A 26553-nucleotide genomic window follows, 5' to 3' on the forward strand; every position below is an offset into this window, starting at 1 on the left:
TAGCAAATGTTTATATGGAACACTTTGAAAAGCAAGCCTTGGAAACAGCACCAAAAAAGCCCACAACATGGTTCCACCCTAACATCCAATTCACAATGGAAAAAAGAAAAGGAAGGGACAGTGCCATTATTGGATGTCCTGGTCATCCACAAACCTAACCAACATTTGCACCCCACAGTATACAGAAAACCTACACACATGGACAGATACCTGCACAAGAACTCCAACCATCACGCAGGACAAAATAGAAGCACAATAAAAACACTGGTAGTAGACTGGGCAAAACAGATTTGTGAACCCCACTTCTTGGACCACTAAACACAGTGTTCAAACACGAATTAAGGAACACGCGAGACACTAAAGACTGGATCAGCCAGAAAAATCAGCAGTAGCAGAACACATTATAAACCATCCTGGGCATAAAAAGCTGTTTGAAAACACTGATATTCTGGACCATGGCAACAACTATCAGGTCAGAATCCACAGGGAAGCCATTGAAATCCATAAACACCAGGACAATTATTTAGAGTATTTATTTAGAGTATTTATACCCCACTCTTCAGTTACAAAGGCTCCCAGAGTGGCTTTCAAATGGTTAATTAGATGGTTCCCTGCCCTCAGGCTTACAATCTAAAAAACATTTCAACAGAAAAGAAGAAACTCTTAAAGTACACAAAGTTTGGCTACCAGTCCTGAAAACAGCAAAATCAAGACTCAGCAAATGCAAATGAAAAACCACTCAGGGTCAGGGGTTTTCACAGTAGACAATGATCATCAATTAAACAGACACTAATTCTCTTTGCATATCCTCCCACCCTGAGGCCTTGCCATCAATAACAGAACAATGTACAGATTAACATGGAAATCACTCCCTTCCATGCCAGCTATTTCACCTCTCTCTGGAAGAGATAGATCTCCCAAACCTGCCTGCAACTTTCACTTACCGTATTTTCCGGTGTACAAGACGACTGGGTGTATAAGACGACCCCCAACTTTTGTAATGAAAATATAGAGTTTGGCTTATATTCACTGTACAAGACGACCCCCACTTCAGCAGCAGGCTGGGCGCGCGCGCGCTGGCTTCCAAGGGCCTTCGGAGGCCTGGAAGGCTGGGCGCGTCGGCTTCCAGGGTCCAGGGAGGCCTGGAAGGTAAGAGGAGGTCGGTGGCGAATGCGCCAGACCGTGAGGCTCTCTAGCGGCCTCTGTGGCCAGGCTTGACCCGGCGTATAAGATGGTCCCCAACTTTTAACTCCGTTTTTTAGCGTTAAAAAGTCGCCTTATACGCCGGAAAAATACGGTAGATAAGGAAGGTCTGGTACACAGTGGCTCAAGATGGTACTGCATATCACAGATTTTAATGGAATTACTTAAAAGCTTAAAACCTACTGCTCTGGAGTGAGGCAGCAGTTCTTGAAAATGAGAACTCTCTCCCCTTTCTCTTCCTTGCCTTTACCAGACTAAGAAGATTCAACCCCCCCCCCACCCCTTACATACATGTATATGTGCATACTGTGCACACAGACCCTTGGAGTCTGAAGTGGGAAAGGTTCAATAGGTAGCTGGGCTACACCATGAGGCTTGCACCAGCAATAAAAAGCCAGCATTGTAACAGTCTGCCCCCCTCCAAGAACACCACTACCGCAACCACCAAAAAAACCCATGTTAAATCTTGTAACTCAATGTCCTACTAAACAGGGATGAGAATCATGCAGACTTCTAGATAATGTTGGACTGTGACAGCCAACATTCTTGACAACTTACTGTGCTGACTAGGGCTGTTGTAATTTGCAGTTCAACAACACAGGAAGGGCACATGATTTCCATCCAATATTAGATGTTATAGGTGATCCCATATAGATGTTATAGATGTTACACTGAGAACAACTGATTACTGTATATACTCATGTATAAGCCTAAAAATATTAGTCAAAAATTGAACCAAAAAACCTGAGTCAACTTATCCAAAGCTCAGTGTAAGTACTCTTCTTTATTTTAGAAAAGGAACCATCACTTGGTGAAAGGCAAGAGTGTCATCTGTCCTAGAAGCACTAACCCCACTCTATTCTCCCATCTGTGTGAGCACAAACAATTATGCCTGCTGGAATTTTGTAAGCTCTTTGGCATCTTTTTGCTTTGCTTTGTTCTTTAGATCTTGTTACATGACCCTAAAGTTTTACCCTAAACTTATCCACAGGTCATACCAAAATCCCCAAAATCTTCCCTCGATTTACACATAAGGTCAACTTATAGTCGAGTATATATGGCACTTCACTGCATATGCATTTTAAAAATAACTGTAAGAAACATACATCCACAATTCCTTTTGCAGGCTTTCATAAGCTTCAATGGTGCAAACTGTATGGTTTGGGAACTGTGAAGACACACCCAACTAAAGGTGGAGGCAGGTTTGGGTGTGCAACGCCGGTACCCTGGTGAGATCAAACTCTTTACCCAAAAAGGCTCTGAAGCTGAATGTAAAGTTCAAAAGGGGGGAAATTTAATTTAAAGGACAAAAATAAAGAGTTTTCTCCTCCCCAGCTCTAAATAAAAGATACTTTACAGTTCAGCAATCTTCCGGATGTCATCTTTCTGGGTCTGATGTCGGTTTGCTCTCATCACTCAATGGAGCTGGTGCAGGGTCTTTCAGCTCCTGAACTCCTTTATTTTCTTGCTGATGGTAACTAATTTGGCTAAATTGGTAACTAAAATGGCTAAAATGGCTAACGTGTAAGAAATGCCCTTTCTGGCTGGCTGGGCCTGTTTGCCACCAAGACAGCTCTCTGCCTGCTCACAGCAAAGATTGCTCCAAACTAAAAGCTTCCAGCTACAACAGAGCATGCTGGGAAAGGGCAAACCAAACCTGGAAATAATGCAGGGGAATCCTACAGCTCCTCCCACAACTAATACAAAGAACTTTTCCTACACTAAACATGCTATGGCCTGAACCAATGTGAGAGAAAATGCAGGGGGAGATTCAATCAGTCCTGGCAGGACATCACAGGAACTATAGCAGAGAAAGGTGTACTATCTTTGCCTGGTTTAAAGCCTCGGTTCATTTCCCATTCTAGGACTACCCCTCCGTGCCTTCCACTTTCTTTGCTGGTCTCTTCTCTCCTCTTTCTCCCCTTCATGATTCATTCAGCTCTGCCTCAGTTAGAAACCCTGAACCTGGTGCTTCTCCTTATTTCCATTTATTTTTTCTACTCTCCCACCGTTCAACTCTTTTTCTCTCACACCAGTCTTGTTCTACTTCCACAAATTCAAATCTATATATTATTTTTTTATTTATTGTGCAAATCAGGTGGAAGACCATGAATGGATTGAGCAACACCTAGACACATACATTTCCTTGATTTTTCTGTGAGAAATATTCCTTTGAAAGCTGCTTCACAGATAGGAAAAAGAAGGCCAGGCTTTCTTAGATCTTCTACACAGAACATAAGAGGTGTACGACCTACAGCCCAAGGTGTCTGATGCATACCTATGACCTATTTTCTTTGACACCTTCTTGTCAGAGAACTTCCATGTCTTTAACAGCTGCAAGAGATAAGTTTGAGATCTTTTTAAAACAAGTTGAAGCTGAATCCAGACAGTCAGAGGTGCTTACTGTCAAAGGTCCTAAGCTGGGTTTGGTGGTGTGTCAACCAGTGCTGGATGAAGTTACTCCCGCTCTGAAAGACTATGTTCACAGCCTGAGGGTGTGTCTGGATCCATTACTTCAAATTACAGCACAGATAGATGTGATGGTCAGGAGTGCTTCTAGTAGCTTCGGATGATACACCAGCTGTGCCCCTACCTAGAGCTGGAGGACCTAAAGATGGTAGTGCTTGTACTGGTAACCTCAAGGCTGGACTTCAACAATGTGCTCTACATGGGGCTATCTCTGTTCCAAGTTTGGAAACCAGCTAGTTCAAAACATGGCAGCCAGATAGATTACTGGGACACCCAGTAGTGATCATGCTACACCAGTATTAAAATCACTCCACTGGCTCCCAGTTAGTTTCTGGGCAAGATATAAAGTGTTGATTATTACCTTTAAAGGCCAACATAGTTTGGGTCCAGGTTACCTACAAGATCGTCTCCTACTATATAATCCTCAGGTCCTCTGGTGGACATTTACTCCATCCAGTCAGCCAGGCCCAGGACTAGGTTGGCAACTGTCAATCAGAGGACTTTCTCTTCAGCCGCCCCTTGACTGTGGAATGACCTGCCAGAACAGATTTGACAACATAATATGCTATTTGAATTTAAAAGAGCTTTAAAGGCCAGTCTCTTCCAGCAGGCTTATCCAGATTTTATTAACTTGTGAATTTTAAATGGATTTTAAAAGTGGATTATCCTGTTCTTTTAAATTGATGTGTATATTGATTGTTGTTCCCTGTCTCTATCCATGGGAAGAGGTGGGTAAGATAATAATAATAATAATAATAATAATAATAATAATAATAATACGGGGAGAAAGGGGCGGCGAGATGCTGTGCCGTTCTGCCCCCAATGGAGGCTGCAGCAACCAATCGGTGCAGCCTCTGGGAGCCCTAAAAAGAACCTGTTCCTGGTGGGTTCTTTTTAGGGTACACGTGGGGTGCCATTGGCCCGCTCACGCACACTGGTAACATCCATGCAGCGCTGTTTGGATGTTGCACCGCATGTACGTCATCATGGTGGCCCCTGTGTGGATGGGGGTGAGTCATGATGGTGCCTGGACAGCAAGGTAGGGTTCGGTAATGTGCAGACTCTCCACTGTAGTGCATGTACTGGCACCAGTCTGTACCAGGTCAATGATTCAACAAAAAACGCAGAATGAGCTCAGGCTCATTGGAGAGACTGAGAACAGAAAAAGGGGGCTTTTTGGGTATGTTTGCAGGAAAAAGAAGAAGGAAATGGTAGGTCCATTACGTTAAGAGGATGGTGAAATACTAACAGAAGGCAGAGAAAAGGCAGATTTACTCAACACCTTCTTTGCTTCAGTCTTCTTACAAAAGGAAAAGAGTGCTCAACCTGAGGAAAATGGAGCAGAGGACACGATAGGGAAAATGCAGAACAGAATAAATAATGAGGTAATACAGGAATACCTGGTTAATCTAAATGAATTTAAATCTCCAGAACCAGATGAACTACATCCAAGGGCATTAAAAGAGCTGGCAAATGTAATCTCAGAGCCATTGACAATAATCTTTGAGAACTCCTGGATAACAGCAGAAGTCCCAGCAGACTGGAAGAGGACAAGCGTTGAACCCATCTTCAAAAAGGGAAAAAGAGAGGATCCCAACAATTATTGTCCAGTTAGTCTGACATCAATACCAGGAAAGATTCTACAGCAGACCATTAAACAGAGAGTTTGTGAACATTTAGAAGGGAATACCATAATCACAAAAGGTCAACATGGATTTCGGAGAAACAAGTCATGCCAGACTAATCTGATCTCTTTTTTTTTTTTATAAAATTACCAGTTTGGTAGATGAAGGGAATGTTGTGGATACTGCATACCTGGATTTCAGTAAGGCCTTTGACAAGGTTCGCCATGACATTCTTGCACACAAGCTAGTAAAATGTGGCTTAGACAAGGCAAACGTTAAATGGATTTGTAATTGGTTGACTGGCCAAACCCAAAGGATGCTCAACAATGGCTTCTCTTTATCTTGGAGAGAGGTGACCAGTGGGGTGCCACAAGGTTCTGTCCTGGGCCCAGTGCTATTCAACATCTTTATGAATGACTTAGATGAAAGAACAGAGGGCAAGCTTATCAAATTTACAGATGAAACCAAATGAAGAGAAATAGCTAATACCCCAGAGGACAGGAGCAAAATTTAAACTGACCTTAATAGATTAAAAAGCTGGACCAAAGCTAGCAAAATGAATTTCAACACAGAGAAATGTAAGGTACTGCACCTAGGGCAAAACAAAAAACAAAAAACCGAAATGCAAAGTTATAGGATGGGGGACACCTGGCTCAACGAGACATGTGAAAGGAATCTAGAAGTCCTAGTAAACCACAAGTTGAACATGGCTCAACAGTGTGATGTGGCAGCTAAAAAGGCCAATGTGAGTCTAGGCTGCATCAATAGAAGTATAGTGTCTATATCAAGGGAAGTAATAGTGCCGCTCTATTCCGCCTTGGCGAGGCCTCACCTAGAATACTGTGTCCAGTTCTGGGCACCACAATTAAAAAATGAAGTTGACAAATTGGAGCTTGTCCAGAGGAGGGCGCCTAAAATGGTGAGAGGTCTGGAAACAATGCCTTATGAGGAAAGACTTAGGGAACTGGGTATGTTTCGCCTGGAGAAGAGATGGTTAAGGGATCATATGATAGCCTTCTTTAACATTAGGAGGAACTTTCTGACAGTAAGAGCTGTTCGACAGTGGAACACACTTCCTCGGAGTGTGGTGGAGTCTCCTTCCTTGGAGGTCTTTAAACAGAGGCTGGATAGCCATCTGTCAGGGATGCTTTCATTGTAATTCCTGCATGGCAGGGGGTTGGACTAGATAGCCCTTGTGGTCTCTTCTGATTCTACAATTCTATTATTCTATGAAATACCAAGTAGCAGCAAACCAGCTAGATGTCAACCTTGCCTTCCCTTTACCTCAGACATATTTTGGAGGTGTTTCCTCTTTTTGCAAGGTGTATTGCACCCTTTCTCTGGAGAAGAAAATGCAGAAAAGCTGAACCATGGAAAATTCAACCTTTTGCATGGAAATGTTTTCATCTATAACTGAAGCATGGTTTGAACCACAATAATAATGCAAACAGCCAACAGGAACATAACCACATGGATTCGCCTGCAAAGTAGACCAACTATTCCTAAACAGTTTTAGCTGGAGCTCTAAGAAAACAGCACCTATCACATACTACAAGGGATTATTCGTAAAAGAATTATCCACAGCAAGTTGATTTTTTCCCTAGCTGCTCAATATTTCCCCACTAGAAATACAGTGGGCCCTTGCCTTATGCAGGGATCCATTCTGGACCCCCCCTGCATAAGGCTAATTCCGCGTACGCTGGAGCCCCATTCATTTGAATGGGTCTCATGTATGGGTGGTGCGGCGGTGTGCCCCATTCATTTGAATGGGACGCGCTGCCCCCCGTGCTCCCCACGGCTTGAGCGTGTACGCTCAAGTCCATGTAAAGTGCATCCGCGTATAACACAGGTGCACTGTACATCAGAGGTATTCCACCCAAAATACAATCCCATCCAGGTTGGGCAAGGAAAATGTTTAAAAGGCACAATTTCTACTCTGATATTAGCATTCTGCACTGGTCATTTGGGTAAAGAACACAACTAGAAACACTAAGCTTTCATAAGGCAGCAGTGCTCATGAGGTAGAGCTGGTGCCACCATATAATCATTTATACCTAACAAAGCCAAGTTTTGAGCAGCATTATATAGCAACTTCAAACACACTAGAAAACATATAAAATAATTTATACACTGTAGTTTTTTGTGGGTTTTTCGAGCTATGTGGCCATGTTCTAGAAGATATTCTTCCTGACGTTTCGCCAGGCTCACACATTACACACACGCACACACACACACACACACATATATACACCCATTTTTTTCCAGGCAAACATTCTCTGAAGATGCCAGCCACAGATGCTGGCAAAACGTCAGGAAGAAAAACTAGAACACGGCCACATAGCCTGAAAAACCCACAAAAAACTATGGATGCCGGCCATGAAAGCCTTCGATGTCAAATTTGTTTGTGGTTTGTTTCTGGATTTCAATGGCTTGCCTGTGCATCCTGACATGGTAGTGGTTGGCATCGTCCAGAATGTCAGTGTTTTCAAACAGTATTTTATGCCCAGGATGGTTTGTGTCATGTTCTGCTACTGCTGATTTTTCTGGCTGACCCAGTCTGCAGAGTCTCTCATGTTTCTTGATTCTGGTTTGCACACTGCGTTTAGTGGTCCCTATGTAGACTTGTCCACAGCTGCATGGTATGTGGTAAACTCCTGCAGCTGTGAGAGGGTTTCTCTGGTCCTTGACTGAGCGAAGCATTTGCTGGATTTTCTTTGTCAGTTTGTAAACCATTTGAAGGTTGTGCTTCCTCACCACTTTGCCTATTCTGTCTGTGACTCCTTTGATGTATGATAAAAATACCTTCCCTTTGGGTGGCTGCATTCATTATGAGCTCTGAATTTCAGCCCAGCAAGTCAATTCACAAAAAATTACAGCCCACTTTCCTGCAAGAAACTTGGTGTCCATATCAACAGATCTCCGGCAAGAACCATCACAGCTTGACTGCACTACCGTGCCTGGAGGGATTTTTGTCTCATATGAGCTGTCATGTGCTTAATTTCCACGTGTCCACTTCCATCTTCATCTAAACACGCTGCAACAGCTAGGTCTTTGATATGGGAGGAAAGGGTCTAGGCAAATTTCTATTTCTTGTCCTCTTTACCACACTGAAAGAATAAGTGTCACAGCACAATCTGATAAATATCTATTCAGAGGTTCAACTGAATTTCCTGGTAAAGTGTTCACATTACTATACCCTTAGTCATTAAACCTGCTAATTGTTTAAATTAAATCAAACCCCAAGCAGAGTGCATTGCAACTGCCTAATCTGGAGTAGAATCACTATTTCTGCACAAACCTGGCAACAGTTGGTGGACCAGACATAGCCTGGAAACAGGTATTCCTAGCCACCAAGGCAACCCTATCAACCAAGACCATTTTACTCCCTCCTAGACTTGACAGCTCAAAACATACCGTATCTGCCCATTTTTGTATAAATTCAGCTTCAGCCTATTCTATAGTTTAAAGGTAAAGGGTAGTTACTTGACATGAATGTCTAGTCATAACTGGTGCTCATCTTCATTTCTAAGCCGAAGGGCCAGTGTTATCCAAGGAATGCTCTGGTGGTCATCTGGCCAGCATGACTCCACCGAATGCTGTTATCTTCCCATTGAGAAATGGTACCTATTTATCTACTTGCATTAGCATGCTTTCGAACTGCTAGGTTGGCAGAAGCTGGGACTAGTGACAGGAGCAAACCCCATCATGCAGCACCCAGGCTTCCAACTGCCAACCTGCCGATCTGGCAATCAACAGAGTTGGCATCTTAACCCTTGAGCCACTGCACTTCTAATCCAGCCTATACTGCCTCCAATATGCCAATGCCAAAAGTGACTCTCTCTCTTTTTTAAACAAGTAATCTGTTTTATTATTGCTATAGTTCAATTCTATTTTAATGACCACTTTTGTATGTCTTTAATTTTACTGTGCTTTTAAATTGTACACTGCTTTGAGTCCCAATATTTTGGTGAAAAAGTGGGATGTAAATACCATTTTCATCAATATCATCTCCTCACCCTTTTGATTCAGATGGAAGAGATAGTTACAATTAAGGACTGCCATCATACTGATGGCATCTCACTCTAAATCTTCTGACAGTATTTCCTAATGGTTTCACATAGATGTTGAAAAGAACAGGAGACAAAATGGATCCTTCCAGACACCACCAATCCACTCCCAAAGTGTTGAGCAAATGGCTACCGCTGCAATCCTCTGAAAACTCTCTTGGAGAAAACAGCAGACTCAATGTAACACAGTGCCCAGGACTCTCAACCTATGGAGGCAAACTAGAAGAATACTGTGAGGAATTCTACAAAGATAATGATTACAAAATATTACCTGTACTGCTACATTTTGCTTTCCTGCTTCCTGCATCTTTTCCATGCCACATTTCTTGACTTCATTCTTTCGCTTGTTGTTGTTGTCCTTCTTTGCATCATTTTTATTGGCTGTTATTCCTTTGCTATAGTCCCTTCTATCCCTACCCACTTCCTTATTTAGATAGCTTCGACTCTGCTCTCTGTTCACCTCTCGAGGTTTAATGTTCTCTTTGAATGTCACCATTGGCTTATCTCCGGAGTCACAGCTGTTGCTCAGATTTCGACCTGTTGACAGCACTGATTTAAGTCCTGGGCTTCCATCCACAAATTGTGGTTCTGATGCTTCCTGCAAAATATGACTCTGTTTGGCTTCACTATGCTCATCAAACAGCATTTCTGGAATCTCTGTCAAAAATAGGAGTTTTCCAACCTCATTTTCACACTGGATCAGCCTTCATGAGAAAGATAAAAGGAAATGACCTCATATTACTGACCCACGAAAACTACACAAGAACATTTATTTATTATTTAAAGCATTTATATCATGCTCTTCACCTGGAAAGGATCTCAAAACAAGTAAGTTGATAACTATTGTGAATAATTATTCTAAGAAGGCTGAAAGAACAATCCACAACCACTGGCTTATTCCTTTGTGCCAGCTGTTCAAGGCAGAAGACTAATGTTCTAGAGTCTAGACTATTAGTGTGGTTGCTTCTCTCTCTCTCCCCCTTCACTTTTGTTATATAATCTTGCACAGTTGAAGATACAAATCAATGAGATGGATGTTTAAAAGTTAGAAATTGTCAGATCTTCCTTTCTTGCCCCTCTTCATTCCCCTCTTTCTAATTTATATTCCTCCTTTCTCCCAGTGTGGGACCTAAGGCAGCACACAACACCTTAAAAGCACAACACCGTTTAAACAACTGCTAACATAAAAAGTAAAATAATTTTCCTTTGAAGGGAGTGTTGACCAAGTCTGCTCTTGACTTTTGATCTGCTTCTCAATGGTTTAACCAGAGAGATCTATGACCCAAGGTAGTAATTGAACGGGCAGCAAAAAACACGGCATCATATCCCACATACTGCAGTGTGAGGCTGTACAGACTGGCCATTAAAACTGGCCTGGGGGTGGAGTCAGGGTGTGGCATCCACACAACACATACCCCAACTCTGCCCCCAGGTGGGTGTGATGCCGTACACTACACCACACGGCAGACAGTGCTCCTCTGGTACTGCATCTAGGTGACGGAGCGCCGAAAAGCTTTTATGGTGTTTTCTTCCAGCATTTTTTTTCTTTTTGTTTGAGAAAGCATGAAGCCTCCATACTCTTCTACATCAGCATTTTCTTTTTTTTCTTGCTAAGTTTCTTGATGCTGCCATAGCTTGCTGACTATTAACCTATGCCTAATTAATATTTGAATGGGTTTTTTCTTGGTAGCATGAGAGAGAGAGAGAGCGCGCAAAAATCTCAACCAGCTGGCAAAACAGGAGAAGAAATACTGATGGGAAGAGAGAAAGGAGCAATGCTAATGCTAATGATAATAATAATAAATTTATTTATATACTGTCTTTCCAAAAAGACACATAAAATACATAAAATGCATAAAGGATTTACATAAGCAAATAAATAAAATACCTAAACAGTATATAACGTACACAAACTAAAATTCCATCCCTCATCCCTTAACTAAAATACAACATTAAACAAAATTACATAAACAATGACATAAAATACATAAACAATTTGCATAAGCAAATAAATAAAATACCTGAACAAAACATAAAATATACAACTGAAATTCCATCTCTCATCCCTTAGCTAAAATACAATCATCATTAAATGTTAAACACTAATAATAATAATAATAATAATAATAGTAGTAGTAGAGAGGTGCTGTCCTCTCTCTTGCCTCTTTACAGTATAGTAGCTACAGTATGGTACAGTATGGTAGCAACAGTATAGAACATTGGTCTTCTGCCTTGAACAGCTGGCACAAGGGAATAAATCAATGATCCTACATTGCTCCTTTTGCCTTCCTGACAATGATAGATCATTGAAAACAAACCGCTCCCTGCCCTAAGGCTCACATTAAAAAAAAGATGCAAAAGGAAAAATGAAATGGGGGTGGAGGGTGGCAAGACACATGGAAATCATATGTGCAGCTTTTTGATGGTAGTTCCAGTGAATTTGAAAGTGAAATGAGACCAAGCCAGAGAGGACCACAGTCTTTACTAAGCAAGAAGGAGCAGTAATCACTTTAGCAGAAAGCAGGTCTGATTCCTCCACATATATACAAATGTGCAAATTAAATTGCGGAAATCAAATTAAAGAAACCAACTTAAGCTGTAGCCCTACTGCCTTACATACTAAACAACCTGTCAATGGCTATATCTATATCTATATCTTTTATTATATACATTTTATTAACTGCCTACTATGACAACCATCCCCCCAAACCCTTGACTTGTATAGTGTTATATATGGTGTTCAATAGTATATATCCTTACATCAGCTTTAACCATATTCAACACCTGTTATTATGATCAGGCAACAGCCACTGGAAAGCAAAGAGAAACTTCATACACAGAGGGGCACAGAATGACAGCAGCAGTTATGCAGACAGATACCTGGGCTGGTTGTCAGCAATCCATTTGGCTGTGAAGATCAGGCGCTGTTGCCGTATACGTCGATGCTGCCCTTCTTTGTCTCCGGTAATCCCCTGATGGCCTTTGGAGAAATCTAAGTTCCTATATGTTGAAATAAACAGAGATAGAGAGATAAAGAAAAAATCAGGCTATAAACCAAGCACATACATGAGGCCAACATAGTTCATGCATAATCTTAGCAAAGCCCTCACTTTTAGTATATAACTAGACACACAAAATTTAAATCTAGTTTCAGGCAATTTCACTGTAGTGTTCTGCAGATAAATTTTCATACAATGTATCCTGAGTGTTTCACAGCAGGGAACAATGTCCTGTCTTATATACAAAACCATGTGCCTACTTTCAGTCTATAAGCTTATTGTAGTAGGGACCTGTCAAATCTATTCTTTATAGGCAGTCATGTACATACAATAGAGTAGAGATATTAAAACTACAAAAGAGGACCATATAGACTGAAATTATAGCACTGTAAAGAACTTCCTATCCTATTTGTCTTCAGATGGCAAGATCCTTTAAAATCTGTTTATTTCAAGGTAACTATGCTTAGCACTGCAGTCGAAGAGCCTGGCCAGATAATAAGTTGGAGGTCCTGTATTTACTCAAATAAAGGATCTGTTTGACCTTGCACAACACAACACAGAATAAAGTAGAGTATTCATGACAGCAGGAATTGCTTTAAATCTGTACTCAAGAATGCTGGGAGCATAGTACTATCTGAAAAATCCCCAAGTTTAAAAAAATATTTTAGATCTACATCTATGCACAGCCAGATCTGTTTTAAGAACCACCTTAGAGATTTCCCAACTTCTGAGCAAATATTGTCAATTTCATATAATTTCCTAATTCTTTGCTATTAGTTAGACTTCTGCTTCCCCCAACCACAACCTCTGGATACACACTTTTCTTTTGCTGAAGAACAACCATTATTACCCCTTAGAGATTTTAGATGTCTGAAAATGCTGGTGTACTCTAAGAGAGTAGATAGATTACCATACTACTCTCTTATAACTCTGCTATTCAACTTTAACTGCTCTGGTTGCTTCCTGTTGCATTCTGGGATTTGTAGTTTAAGGAGGGGCATTTAGAATTCTCAGCCAAAGAGCTCTTAGGCCTCACTGAATTACAAGCCTCAGAATGCAAGAGGAGCCAGCCAGAGCCGGAAAAGTAGAATTGAAGCACTATAAGAGTGTACACTGGTGCCTCGGGTTACGAAATTAATTCGTTCCGCCATTCCTTTCGTAACCCGAAAATTTCGTAACCCGAAAAATAATCCGTTAGCACTGGAAAGCCTATAGCTGCACTTTGCAGCATTTGAATTTCGCGCCGAAATGAATTTCGTAACCCGAAACAGTTTTTGCCAATCCAACTTTTCGTATCCCGGAAATTTCGTAACCCGATCATTTCGTATCCCGAGGCACCAGTGTAGTGCGATAATGTGGTAAATGTACTTTTATTGAAGAGGAATATGGAGACTGGTGAAACAAACCACAACTGCTCTACAAAGTGATATACCAACAGATCTCATGCTACTAACATGCTTCTTTCATGAGCTCTTGCTGCCCCCAGATGGCATCTAGGAGAGTGAGACAACCACCAGCTATTAACCCTCAATGTAAATGATCAGTTCCTTCAACCTTCCTCACAATTTCAACTTTTATGATGTTCTCTATTTAATTTCCAGATATAAATATAAAAAATGAACATGATCCTGGATTTCAGAATTTTTAAAGGTATGCCACAATTTAAAAAGCGCCGATGCACATGTTTAAGGTTTAGATCTACCATACAGTCAGTCTTCCTTTTGGATTGAAACAGAGGAATGCGTTTCCGTGAAAGGTAACCTGAGCAAACATTTTGTCAAACCAATATTTCCATCAGTTTGAAAGCTAAATGGTGCACTTGTGACAAATAAAAATACTACCTAAAACTTTTCTCACATTAATGCATGTCAGTTATCCTTTAATTGTATCTAAAGAAATAAAAAAAAATTAAGTATACTAAAACAGATATGAGTCTGAGGACATCCAAACTAAGCTCACTGAAATTTTTACAGGAACAATAAAGAATCACAGAATCAAAGAGTTGGAAGAGACCACAAGGGACACACCCCTGCAATGCAAAAATACATGAGAAAAGTACTCCCAAAGAAACCTCCAAAAAAGGAGACTCCACCATACTCAGAGGGAGTGTGGGCCCGAACAGACAGGCCAAAATAAAGCTGCTTCGGGTCACTTTGGAGGTATGCTGTTTAAATGACACGCACATCTTAAGGGTCCAGAAGCTGCGCCAAAGCTGTGCTCTAGTCCTTAGGACTGGAGCATGGCTTTGGCGTGGCTTCCAACCTCTTAGGAAGCATGCATCATTTAAACAGCATACCTCCAAAGCGACCCGAAGCAGCTTTATTTTGGCCTGTCTCTTTGGGCCCTGTGTTTCACTGTCAAACAGCTCTTACAGTCAGGAAATTCTTCCTAATGTTGAGGTGGAGTCTTTTTCCAGCAGTTTGAATCTATTTCTCCAGGCCCTATTCTCTGGAGCAGCAAAAAACAAGCTCCATCCATCCGTAATATGACATCTCTTCAATTTTTTAAACATGGCTATCATGTCACCCCTTAACCTTCTCTTCTCTAGGCTAAACATAACCAGCTCCCAAAGCCACTCCTCACAGGGCTTGGTTTCCAGAAAGAACAATTAATACAACAGAAATATTGAAGGAGATGAGAAAAGAAAGCACACATAGCCAAGTGTGATGCCTTTGTGATGACATCTTTAAATATTATCTGTCACGAACAATAAGATGTTGCCTCTACAGATCACTCACCTGAAGGAAGGTCTCAGAGCTAAGAATCCCTGCAGTTCAAACTCCTCTGGAAGAGGTGTAGCTAGTAGACAATCACAGAAAGAGATGAATTACTATGCAGGACTTCATCATTAACAAATCTAGTACACTATTAAATGAAGATCCATCAAATTTAAGCTCTTCCTAATCCTACTTATTTCTACTGGAGAATTATGCATATTGACAACAATGTATATCAATGGGATACATAAAAGTTTACCTTTGTATAGGTAGCACCCTCAAGAAAAATATTTATGTCCACAATAAAAGTTAAACAAATGGATTTTAATGCAAGGTAACATAAAATACTCTCCCAATGTAAAAACAAAATGGCAGTGCTCTCCTTCCAATGGTAATCCATTGAAGTATATCATCCAAATTGATAGGTGAATATTCTTACCATTAGGGCAGGAAAGGTCTTCCTCATGAGGCTGGAAACTATTCAGAAGAGAAATCAGCCACGGCCAAATGCTGCAAGCAAAAAGAAATTTTACACTTACAGTTTACAAGTCTATTTTTTACCAGTCCTACTGCTTCGTTTGTCTTCTGTCATACTTCTTGTTGCACCTGAATAACCTCCATTCTCTAAGAAATCTACCAAATTTCTCCTCCCAAACTGTATCAGCAATATCATTGTTTGAAAAAGAGAGCACGGTGCCCATGGTGCTGCACATCTGTCCTCCAACAGAGAACTCGTTTCCTTTTGTGTAATGTTTCAACTCATTGCGTATCCCCAATAAATTTTAAGGCACTAGTGGAACTTCTATCGCATGCCTAAACAAAAACTTCTTTACTCCACCATTATAGCAGTGCAATATTGTTACTTTTTTGCATCACCAATGACATAGTGAGTACCTAGGCTTTCTTCTACATCAGCAGCTGCAGTCAGAATGAATGAAGTATAGGAAAATGATTTTTCCCCCTTTCTTTGGAACAGAGCAAGCTAATTACATTCCCTTGAAAACTAGCCATGCCACTGTAGACGAATATAGGGCAATTCCAAGGAAGTCCAGGGGAACTTTTGGTAATTCCCACCACTGCCTACAATAATTCAGACTGCCAATAGCTTGATCATGCAGCTTTTCATTTTCCCCATTCCTTTTAATTAAAAATAATCAGCGTGCCCAGATCCTCTCTAACAAAGTTTCTTCCAGATGTAAGAGGATCCAAGCTAACTGCAAAAAGACAACATAGCAGCAATGTTCCTTTCCAACGTATATGACAACTGTTATCCTTCTCTATTTTCTTCAGCGAGAGGAATGAAGAGAAATGTTGCCTTTTTCTATGGATTCTTATAACTCTGGATAAAGTAAGCAGGAAATGTGCTGCCTTATGTTTAACCCAAATGTATAAGAAGGGAAGAATAGGAAATAGATCTGTTGGTGCCTTTATTTTGTCCAATAGCAACAACAGGTACATTTGTATACCGCTTATCAGTGCTTTTAAGCATTCCCTAAGCAGTTTACAATGCTTAAGTTAATTACCCCCAAATGTTGGATTCTCATTTTAGCAACATCTGCATGGATGAAAGGTTTAGTGGACCCTGGAACTCTGTCTGGAATTGAACTCACAACCTTGTGGCTGCGAATGGCTGCAGAACCGGCATTTAACCACTGCATGACCAGGGCTCTTTTAACCAGCAGACCACATGCTACAAATACTTATTAAATATGTTCCACCGTAGTCCAGAATTACATAATGAACAGATTCTAGATGGAAGTCTATTGCATGGACTAATGAAGCTGCACAAACTGTCTACATGAGAGTTTAGATGCAGAAAGTATGGTTGTCTTGCACTGTTCAGAAAGACAGGGACTGGAGGAATACCTACTACGAATTTCTAATACAGAAAATGGTCATTTTCTTCAGCTAATCTTGTGAGAATTAAATGAATTATGAAAAAAACTGGTGTGGAGCTTCTTAAGTAAAGCAACCAAAGAGTGCTGCATGAAGATAGGTAAGAGGGAGGAACACTTCAGTGTTGAATGAAGTGCAAACTGGACCAGGTTGACTCCTAAAGAGTTGGCAGCAATTACTACCAGGCCACATGGGTACAGGTCATGTAGCACATTGTGGCGGGTCACTGGGAGAGTGGTGCTCCCCTTCAGCCAATCAGGTTCAGGCTGGCTGCAAAGGTGTAGAGGGCTGCAAAACAACAATTGGAAAGAAGCTCCCATTAAAACATATACAGGGGGGAAAACATGCCTAAGAACTTGTAGTCAATAATAAAAGACTAAATCCATATTATACAATTAAACTTTTTATTTGGAATGTCCAATACAAGGAAAGGCACAACACTCTTTTTGCCAAGGACTCAAGGTGAACTGCTCATCCTGGTAAATCCACACATTTCAGAATACAGAATCTAGTCACCAGAGCTGACTTTTAACTTCTAGCCATGAATACTAACTGCCACTACTGATGTTGATGTATGCACATGAAACAGTAGAACACATCAAACTTAACTGATATCATTAAGGACTTCAGTTTAATAAAAATAAATTGCAGCACTACCACAGATCATCACCTAAAGTGATGTATGATATTCAGATCAAGTCTCAGAACTACACAGGGAAATAAACTGCTTTGGTTCAAATACTATCATCCGGATGTTACAATACTATATTTCCATACATTCCACCATTGCTAAGTATGTAAATGATGAAAATCATTTAGTGGGCACAGCTAGATATAACATCTTCAAAAAGGTTATATGTTTGTTAGTCAAGGCACAACCGTGACAGCAGAAATATCTGAGAACAGTAAGATTTCCACTCTGCCATAAGCCTGCTATGGATGAGTTTTTAGCTCTATATTGCTGTATCTTAACTGGTCATGCATCAATTCCACCTCTTGGCCAAGACAATCATACATCAGACATAATATCTGCAGTGGGCCTATATGCATAGTTACAAACTATGTAGATGTTTGCCAGATTTTTATGCATGATAACTGCCTGGTGGGGCCCATAAGTGCTGGACTTTACATGCACAGACTTCATTAAGGTATTATATTCAATACGTGGACATTCAATGGAAACAGATTAGGCATAATGTTTGGGTAAATTCTGCTTCTCCACAATATGTACAGCTTGAAGTGTGTTGAGCCTAGAAACTAATTACTTTCTGAACTGAAGGCACACAGTGTCCCAACCTTGTTGAAGCACAGAAGAGCTGGTGTGCTTGGACAGGAGACTGCTGAGGGACCAGGACCAAGATCAGATTTAAAGAGAGAGGCAAAGTAGAAGAGACAGTTGCTGGGGAGCAAGTAACAAATCTTATCTAAATCATGGAATAGGATCAGCCATTCACCTTGCTGGGACATACTGGTGAGAGTATGCTGCTATGTTTCAAAAACGTCAGTTCAGTACCAAATTTTGGGAAAACTCAAGACAGTGGGTTCCATGCTTCTGATTTGTGAGCAATTGCTTGAATGCATCTAAAGAAGGTGCCCAAACCAATGACATGACTTTTGCCATGGCTCTGAATAACACTTAGAAACCCTAAAATGGGGTGGGCAGTTTTAATGGGCTCATTCCCCCAAACCTCAAGCCCACTTTGTCACCAAACATACTGGAAACAAGCAAACTGGAAAAACGCTTTAACTCAATCAAGCAAATCTTACAGTTCATCAACAAATTGCGAAGCACAGTATGTGAGGAGCCATGAGCCACATGCTAGTCACCCTTGCTATGACAAAATATGCAAGGTAGCCACAAACATAATTACCATTTATCTAGCATTTTGCAGAGTACAATAAGGCTCACATTATTTCAGTAATCACTGCACTCAGCACAATCTCCAGATTGCAGATATTGGGGTGTAAATAAGCAATAGTTGATCACCACTACAATGGTGTTTGTAGCAGAAGTAAGATGTTTACCATGCACCTCCTATGCACTGTGCTGTATTAACACTCATTCAGATGTCTGTGTCTATTACAAATTCTTAATAGTAATTTATTTCATCCAAGCAATTGAGAAATGAGACAAAAATTATGAAAATACAAGACTCACTATTGTCTTTCATCAACCACAGCCTCCTGAAATATGCTGGGTCTAAGTTTCATCCAGTCCATTGAGACTTTGAGTGCAGGAAGGGGATAAGAACCCCAAGACTCTTCCTGGTAATCATTCTGGAGTGGACACTTGCACAAGATTCCAAGAAAGGACACTAGGTAGAACAGAGATATCATATGCATTTATGTTGATCAGCTATCCTGAAATTAGGCTATAAAAGATGAGAAACTGGCAGCAGATAGCAAAGGTGGAGGACATAATGTCTTCACTACCAAAACAAAACAATTTAGGCAGTCAGGAATCAAACTAAATTGAGAATATGACTACATTAATGGGCCCCATTCCCTCACTACAATCCTTCCATAGTTGGAAAGGGAAGGTTTACGTGGAGAATTTTACTACATTAACATTCTGAATTATGCATAGATGTTTTCAACAGCCTTCTGGCTATAAACATCTCCCTGTCAATGGGTGAAAAAGAGTAAGGGGTGTGACAGGAGGAAGGGTCTTGTTCTCCATGAGCTTCAATAGGGACGTGCAGACTTCAGGCTGGGATGAAAATGCAAGTCTCATCATTCTGCATCAGTGATCATGCTGGCTAGGGCTCCTCGAACTTGCAACCCACAACATCTGAAGTGTTGCATGATTCCTACCTCCTGCTTTAATGAATATAATCCAAGCCTCTCTCCCTTCTCAAGATTACTAAGAGAATCTCAGAATAGTTATGGGAATGGGCAGAAATTGCAATTTTTGTTATTATCCTTGCCACTATGAGAGATGTTCTGCAACTCAGAAACAGTTAACATGTTCTGGGAGTAAAGGAGAAACCTTAGACGTTTTAGAAGCAATAGGATGCATCCTAGGTTGAACTAATTTACAACTGTTTCCCCTTTCCCATGCAGTGGCAACTATTTGATCACCCAGCTGGAAAGTTATGTCGCTGTTAATACTGCATGTTAATTCAAATTGGCTGCAAGAGCTTCACTGGCAGCAACTCATCCTTCTCATGTGGCCCAAAAGAAGTTGGCTAGCAGTCAATATGGAGTGTTTTGTCTACCTTGGGCTAGAATCTCATGTCACTGTTCAGCAGTTAGTTATGAAGCTGTCTAACATTAAAACTTGGAGCACACCAGGACAGACTTTGTTCTAAGTTGTTAGCTTCAATACTTACTGAAGAGTGCCAGCAACTGTGTCCAGCAGAGCTGTTCATCCTGACTGTAGCTGTGCTGTTCAGTCTCATTGCTAAAGTCTCGTAAATGATGTAGCTGAAATAGGTTGATGACGGTAATATGGACTAGCTGCTGAGAATTAAAGGTTTTTTGAAACAGCAGCCTCTGTAACGAAAAGGAATAATATACATTGCAGTCTTCCAAAAACCAAACCCACTCTGACAACTATTATGCAGCACCTATAAATTTTACCTGCAACATTCAAGAAACAATCATACTTTAGCATGGTCAAGAAATAGCATTAGGGCAAGACATATAAAAACAGGCTCAGTTCTAGGTGATTGTGGTCTCTATCCTCAGGTTTAGGCTTGCCTCAATGATATCCTTCAAAATATCTCTATACTTTCTATGGAAGTATGGAAGAGACAGTTGTACTTGGAGACAAATTTGACATAAGTTCAAGATTTGCTATCTGCTGCCTATCTCTGGATGAGCCAGCCCTCAGAGACAGGGATCTGATGCAGGGAATGCAACAATATCTAAAGAGAGCATGCAGAAAATAATTTCCCCCCAGAATCTGTTGCCTTATACAAACGGTATTTTCAAATGCCCATAGTCATAACGTAAGGCAGTGGTTCCCAAGCTTCCTAATGCTGCGACCCTTTAAAACAGTTCCTCATGTTGTGGTGACCCAAACCCATGCAATTATTTTTGTTGCTACTTAATTAATTAGGTGCTTTCCAATGGTCTTAGGCGATCCCCATGAAAGGGTCATTCGACCCCCAAAGGGGTCCCGACCCACAGGTTGGGAACCACTGACGTAAGGCATGATTGTTAACTTCTGATATTTCTGAACTTTATGGAGAAAGCAATCACTTACTTTACTTTGCAACAGTCTAGATTACTGAATTAACACCTGGCACACAGGTATGCAAATATTTTATTTTCATCTCAAATGTTCCTCCAAGGAGTTTAGGGCCACTCCATAAACCTGACCACAAAATATGCACATTAGTACTTGTGTGTGCTTCATTGGACGAAAACATAGACTCTTTTCTGGGTTTTGTGCCTGAAGTTTCATTTGATAGATGTTTGTTAAATTTATTAGACTGTCTTTCTACACAATATTGGTACTCAAGTGGAAAGTATTACTTCAACAAGATAAAACATAAGCTATCTAAAAGGAATTAAGAAATAAGAATAAGTCAGACTGAAACAGTAGTAGCAAAATTCCAACCCCATCAGCCATTTAGAAAATTTAAAAGTTTCAATGAGATCTTGTCAGATCGTGCTGCAATTCCCCAGATGGGAAGTTTCACAAGGCAGGTCTCACGACAGAGAATATTATCCTCTATGTCTTCATCTTCTTTTAATAAAGAAAGGGATATGGAAGAAGGCATCTACACTATTATTATTATTAACCTTTATTTATAAAGTGCTGTAAATTTACACAGCGCTAGATCTTAAAATGACATGGGTGGGGGTGGTGAACATGACAAAGAACTTCGAAAGATATTTACATATCCCTTAAACAAGGCAACCAAGTATAAATTCTCATACAAATGTTAGCTCAGTGTTTTCTACAACTAACCTTGAACTGCTCCTCTAATTTCTCACGAAGAGGATTCAGTTTCTCCAGGTTCTTGCTCAGGTACACATGGCCATGGAATTTTATAAATGCCTTAATAAAATCAGATACTCCCCACTGAGTCTTCACCTCATCACGACTGTAATGAAAAGATAAAAATTGTATTTCAGTCTTTGTATACACAGATACAAGACAGGAAAAATGCTTTATTTACTGCTAGGATATTCTTTAAAGCAAGCTATTATATGAACTTTTCTCATTAGATGAAACAGAAGAGACAGATGTAGCTAGCAGCTATTCCCAAGACAATTACAATGAAGATATATGAAATATTAACATTCAGCCCTTCTCAGATTAAAACGATTTTATCATTTGTGGCAACCAACTTAACATCAAGGCACACTACATCATAAAGAAAAATACTGGCAAATGTCAACATAGATGTTGGCTCCATGCAGCAGAAATGCTTTACATTAACATAATGTAAACATTTTAAAATTTAAGTAAATTCACACATTATGTATATATTTTAAAAAAACAACAGTGACATTATAATACATAACCTCTGTTTCCTTAATCAGAAAATATTTTCAGTAGGACTGACAGAGTTCAGACAAAATTAAATCAGGAGCCACATCAAGCTCAAAAATGCTAGCCAGTTTTGGTCTAAAGATCATATAAGTAGAAAATGATCTGAAGCTCAGAGTCCTCATATCTTGATCAGGCATCTTTACACACAGTGATACCATTAGTAAGTAACTATGAAAGAAGTACATACATACTGACATACACCAAGGCCCTCTACTAAAATAACTGTTCATAAGTAATCAAAATGGAAATCAACAATGCTTTTCATGTCAGTAGCTAATTTATAATTATAGGCAAGAATAAACATTTTGGTGCATGTCTAAATAAGGGATGTGAACTCTGAAACCAGAGTAAGGTGGGGTGTGGGCTGGACAGCCCTGTGGATTTCTTCAGACTGTCATGTTCCACTCCTCACATTGTATACGCATTTCTTGCATTCTAAAAGAGTTAAATATTTCTCCTAATGCTTCATTATTGTCACTAGGAGAACTAAGCTAAAATATACTTTGCTCTTTGTCATGGGCTCTGCACAGCATATTGAATTCAGCCCTTGGGCCAAAAGAGGATCTCAGGTAAGAGGCAAAAGGGAAAGCAAATTAATTACCTGTAACACATGTTCTTTGAGAAGCACTTACTGTATATCAGGTGATGCATGTGTACACTGTAGCCTTGTGGAAAAAAGAGCTGTAACAAGGCCTCACTCAAATCAGTGGTTCCAAACTTTGTTCTTCCAGGGGTTTTGGACTTCAGCTCCCAGAAACCACAGCCAGCTTGGTGAACTGTCAGGAATTCTGGGAGCTGAAGTCCAAAACATCTGCGGAATCAAACTTTGGGAATCACTGTCCTAAATCTTATGACTGCTCACTTTTATTATTATTATAGTTTATTTTTTATAACACTGTAAATGTACACAGCGCTGTACATACAAATGACCCTATCAATAAAAGTGAAACCTGCCAATGGCATACAATCTACAAAATATGTATAAAACAATAGGTAATAATATAAGATAGAAGTGGTTAAAATAAGCACTCACTACCTACAATGTATCAGCCTCACCTTTCCAGTGCTTTAGAAAGTGCTTTTTGTAGGTTAGTAGAGGCAGCTGGGAAAGGGAACTTCACAGCAATGCTTCTGCAGTAGTAGAAAATTGTGGTCAGGTGATCTCCTTTGGAGGATGCTAAAATAGCCAGTTGATTGTAAGGCTGACCTAAAAGAGAGAGAGAGAGAATGGGGGGGAAAAACAATTTCTCAGAAAATTCAGAAGTAGGGAGACAGGTGCTCCTCCAACTGTTGCTATATTGCAACTCCCATCACCTCTCACCATTAGCAATCCTGGCTAGGTCTGATGAAAGCTGCAGTCCATATATTTGTATGATCACACATTCCCCATATTTGTTTTATAAGCACACTCCAGTTGTCTTGCTGTGATCTAGTCAAAATCTATTTTTTGCTCATCATTACTTTAACTATCAGAATCATAGAGTTGGAAGAGACCGCAAGGGCCATCCAGTCCAACCCCCTGCCATGCAGGAAATTTCAAGCATCCCCGACAGATGGCCATCCAGCCTGTTTAAAGGCCTCTAAGGAAGGAGACTCCACTACACTTCGAGGAAAGGGACCAGGTTGAGAAAGAGTGAATGCAACATGCAGCATCCAGGTTGGCCAGGCATTGTTTGAAGCATCAACAAAAGAGAAACCATAACTAATTAAGTCTGATATTTTAAAAGTTTTTTTTGCAAAACAATGAAAATCACTTTTAAATACATTCTGTGTTAAGTGTATCTTTCAGCAATATTTAGGTAAGATTTCGATATAAGTGAACAATTCATTGAATATTCTCCATGCTACCACTTTTGGCTTTTCCTCTCCATCATGAGCAGGCTACAGTTGTAATTAGAAAAGTGGGCATCCAACAACTATAATTAGAAATAAAACAAAACAACAACAGTTCTAACAAATGCTGCACTGTACGGAGGACAAAACGGAGGCATTGGCAATCCTAGGCAATGATATCTGTTTGTTCAAATTCGGGCTGGTGGCCAATAGGAGAAGCTTTGCTTTGCTGCTAGGTTTTGTCTACTACACTGCTACAGGTCTAGGGGTCAGAATCCTCACTCCTGCCAGTGGTAAGAAATGACACCATAATTCAATGAAATAAACAAAGTTCCACCCACGTAGTTAATAATTCTGGCTTCATGGAATCATAGATTCATAGAATTGTAAAGTTGGAAGAGACCGCAAGGGCCATCCAATCCAACCCCCGCCATGCAGGAAATCTCAATCAAAGCATCCCCGACAGATGGCCATCCAGCCTTTGTTTAAAGACCTCCAAGGAAGGAGACTCCACTACATTCTGAGGGAGTGTGTTTCACTGTCGAACAGCCCTTACTGTCAGGAAGTTCCTCCTAATGTTGAGGTGGAATCTCTTTTCCTGGAGCTTGCATCCATTGTTCCATGTCCTGTTCTCTGGAGCAGCAGAAAACAAGCTTGCTCCCTCAATATGACATCCCTTCAAATATTTAAACAGGGCTATCATATCACCTCTTAACCTTCTCTTCTCCAGGCTAAACATCCCCAGCTCCCTAAATCGTTCCTCATAGGACATGGTTTCCAGACCCTTCACCATTTTTGTCGCCCTCCTTTGGACACGCTCCAGTTTCTCAATGTCCTTTTTGAAAAGCAGTCAACAAATAGTTGACAGACATGCCAATCCTAATGTGGTATGAAGTTGCTCCAAAGCTTGTCTCATTGCAACTACTGTATAGTTCCTTTTTCTTGCAGCCAGCAGACATGCTGTTAATAGGCTGGGCCTGCTAGCAAGAGTTCATAGAAAAGAGAGCTTGATATGTATTCCAAAAAGGACTACATGAATTTGAGTGGAGTGAGTCCAAACAGGTCAGATGGAAATGTCTGGAAACAATAGAAAGGAAGGACTTTCTAAAAGATGGAGGAAATATGTAGATGGTTTTAATCAACAGCTGAATTGCATTTTAATATTTTAATTAAGCCGTCATGGATCGCAAAGTCATTAACTGTGAAATAGCTGTACCTACTGTTAAGTACCATGTAACATCAAATAGGTTGTATTATGACCATACTCAATTATGAAGATCTTGGTCTGTGACTCTTTACTACTCTCTCCAGATGGGTAGTAAATGGGCCATTCTATGGGGTTGCTTTAGCTAGCATTCTGTAGGTCAATGCTAAGTTGCATGTGAACTCAGCAGCTTGTCAATATAAAATCCTCAACAAGAACAATTTTTGTTTAAACAGTTTGGCTATAACTGAGAGATTACTAAAGTTTTTAAGAGTTTAGGGCTGCAATCATAAATACATTTAATGAGAAGAAAGCACCACTGAGGACAATGGAACTTGCTACTACATAAATATGCAAGGCACTTGATCACGAACTATCAAAATAACATTATTTAATTCTTATGACTCTTATAATACTATTATTTAATTCTCCTTCAACTTTGGTAATTAATGTTTTAGCCGTTGTTGGTTTTTTATGGAAACTGCTACCATATAAATCCCCTTAGATCCCATTTTGGGAGAAAGGCAGAATATAAATATAAATAAATAAAATCAAAAACATGAAATGCACTTCTCAAGCTCACCATTGGAGGGGACAAGCTGAGCTGCATGTCTATAGTAGGACTCAGCCTGGCTGGTCTGATTTCTGTAGCGAGCTGTAAATAACAATTAAAAATATTAACAGAAAGAATATGATCTTTCAGTCAACATGTAAAACTTTCCTGCTAAATTAACTAGAGTGAATTTTGTGCATTACAGATAGGAAGAGTACACAGAAAAGCTTCATACTGCAAGTCTAGTCAGTTTTGAGGTTTACAAAGTAAGAATATCAAACTGAAATGTGGGGCATCTTGTTTTCTCTATGATCACATTTAGCTGGTTGGCTGAAGATGGTTTGTATCCTTCTCAACCAGATGAGGGAAGGCCTAATCTATTAAGTTAACTGAAGCAGAATATTCAAATGCTGCCCAATGTTGCAAAAACTATACCTTTGACAGTTTTCAGCCTTTTAATGGCATTTTAGAGCCTGAC

General features: G+C 40.2%; 1 protein-coding gene across 2 annotated transcripts in view; it reads right to left on the reverse strand.

Moving 5' to 3' along the window:
- SMG7 (SMG7 nonsense mediated mRNA decay factor) overlaps nucleotides 1-26553 on the reverse strand; it is a 65697-nt gene that overhangs the window by 17834 nt on the left and 21310 nt on the right. For both annotated transcript variants that reach the window (XM_089515870.1, XM_089515869.1), the window contains exons 6-14: nucleotides 26106-26177; nucleotides 23542-23692; nucleotides 21898-22033; nucleotides 20309-20471; nucleotides 19135-19291; nucleotides 15520-15590; nucleotides 15102-15162; nucleotides 12245-12364; nucleotides 9636-10068 (exon numbers count right to left, since the gene is read on the reverse strand). In XM_089515870.1, coding sequence (XP_089371996.1) covers nucleotides 9636-10068; nucleotides 12245-12364; nucleotides 15102-15162; nucleotides 15520-15590; nucleotides 19135-19291; nucleotides 20309-20471; nucleotides 21898-22033; nucleotides 23542-23692; nucleotides 26106-26177 — 1364 coding nt within the window. The remainder of the gene's footprint in view (nucleotides 1-9635; nucleotides 10069-12244; nucleotides 12365-15101; nucleotides 15163-15519; nucleotides 15591-19134; nucleotides 19292-20308; nucleotides 20472-21897; nucleotides 22034-23541; nucleotides 23693-26105; nucleotides 26178-26553) is intronic.

This window comes from Sceloporus occidentalis, unplaced genomic scaffold (assembly GCF_023333645.1).
Source record: "Sceloporus occidentalis isolate IW3139 unplaced genomic scaffold, rSceOcc1.0.p SCAF_3, whole genome shotgun sequence".
Lineage (NCBI taxonomy): Eukaryota > Metazoa > Chordata > Lepidosauria > Squamata > Phrynosomatidae > Sceloporus > Sceloporus occidentalis.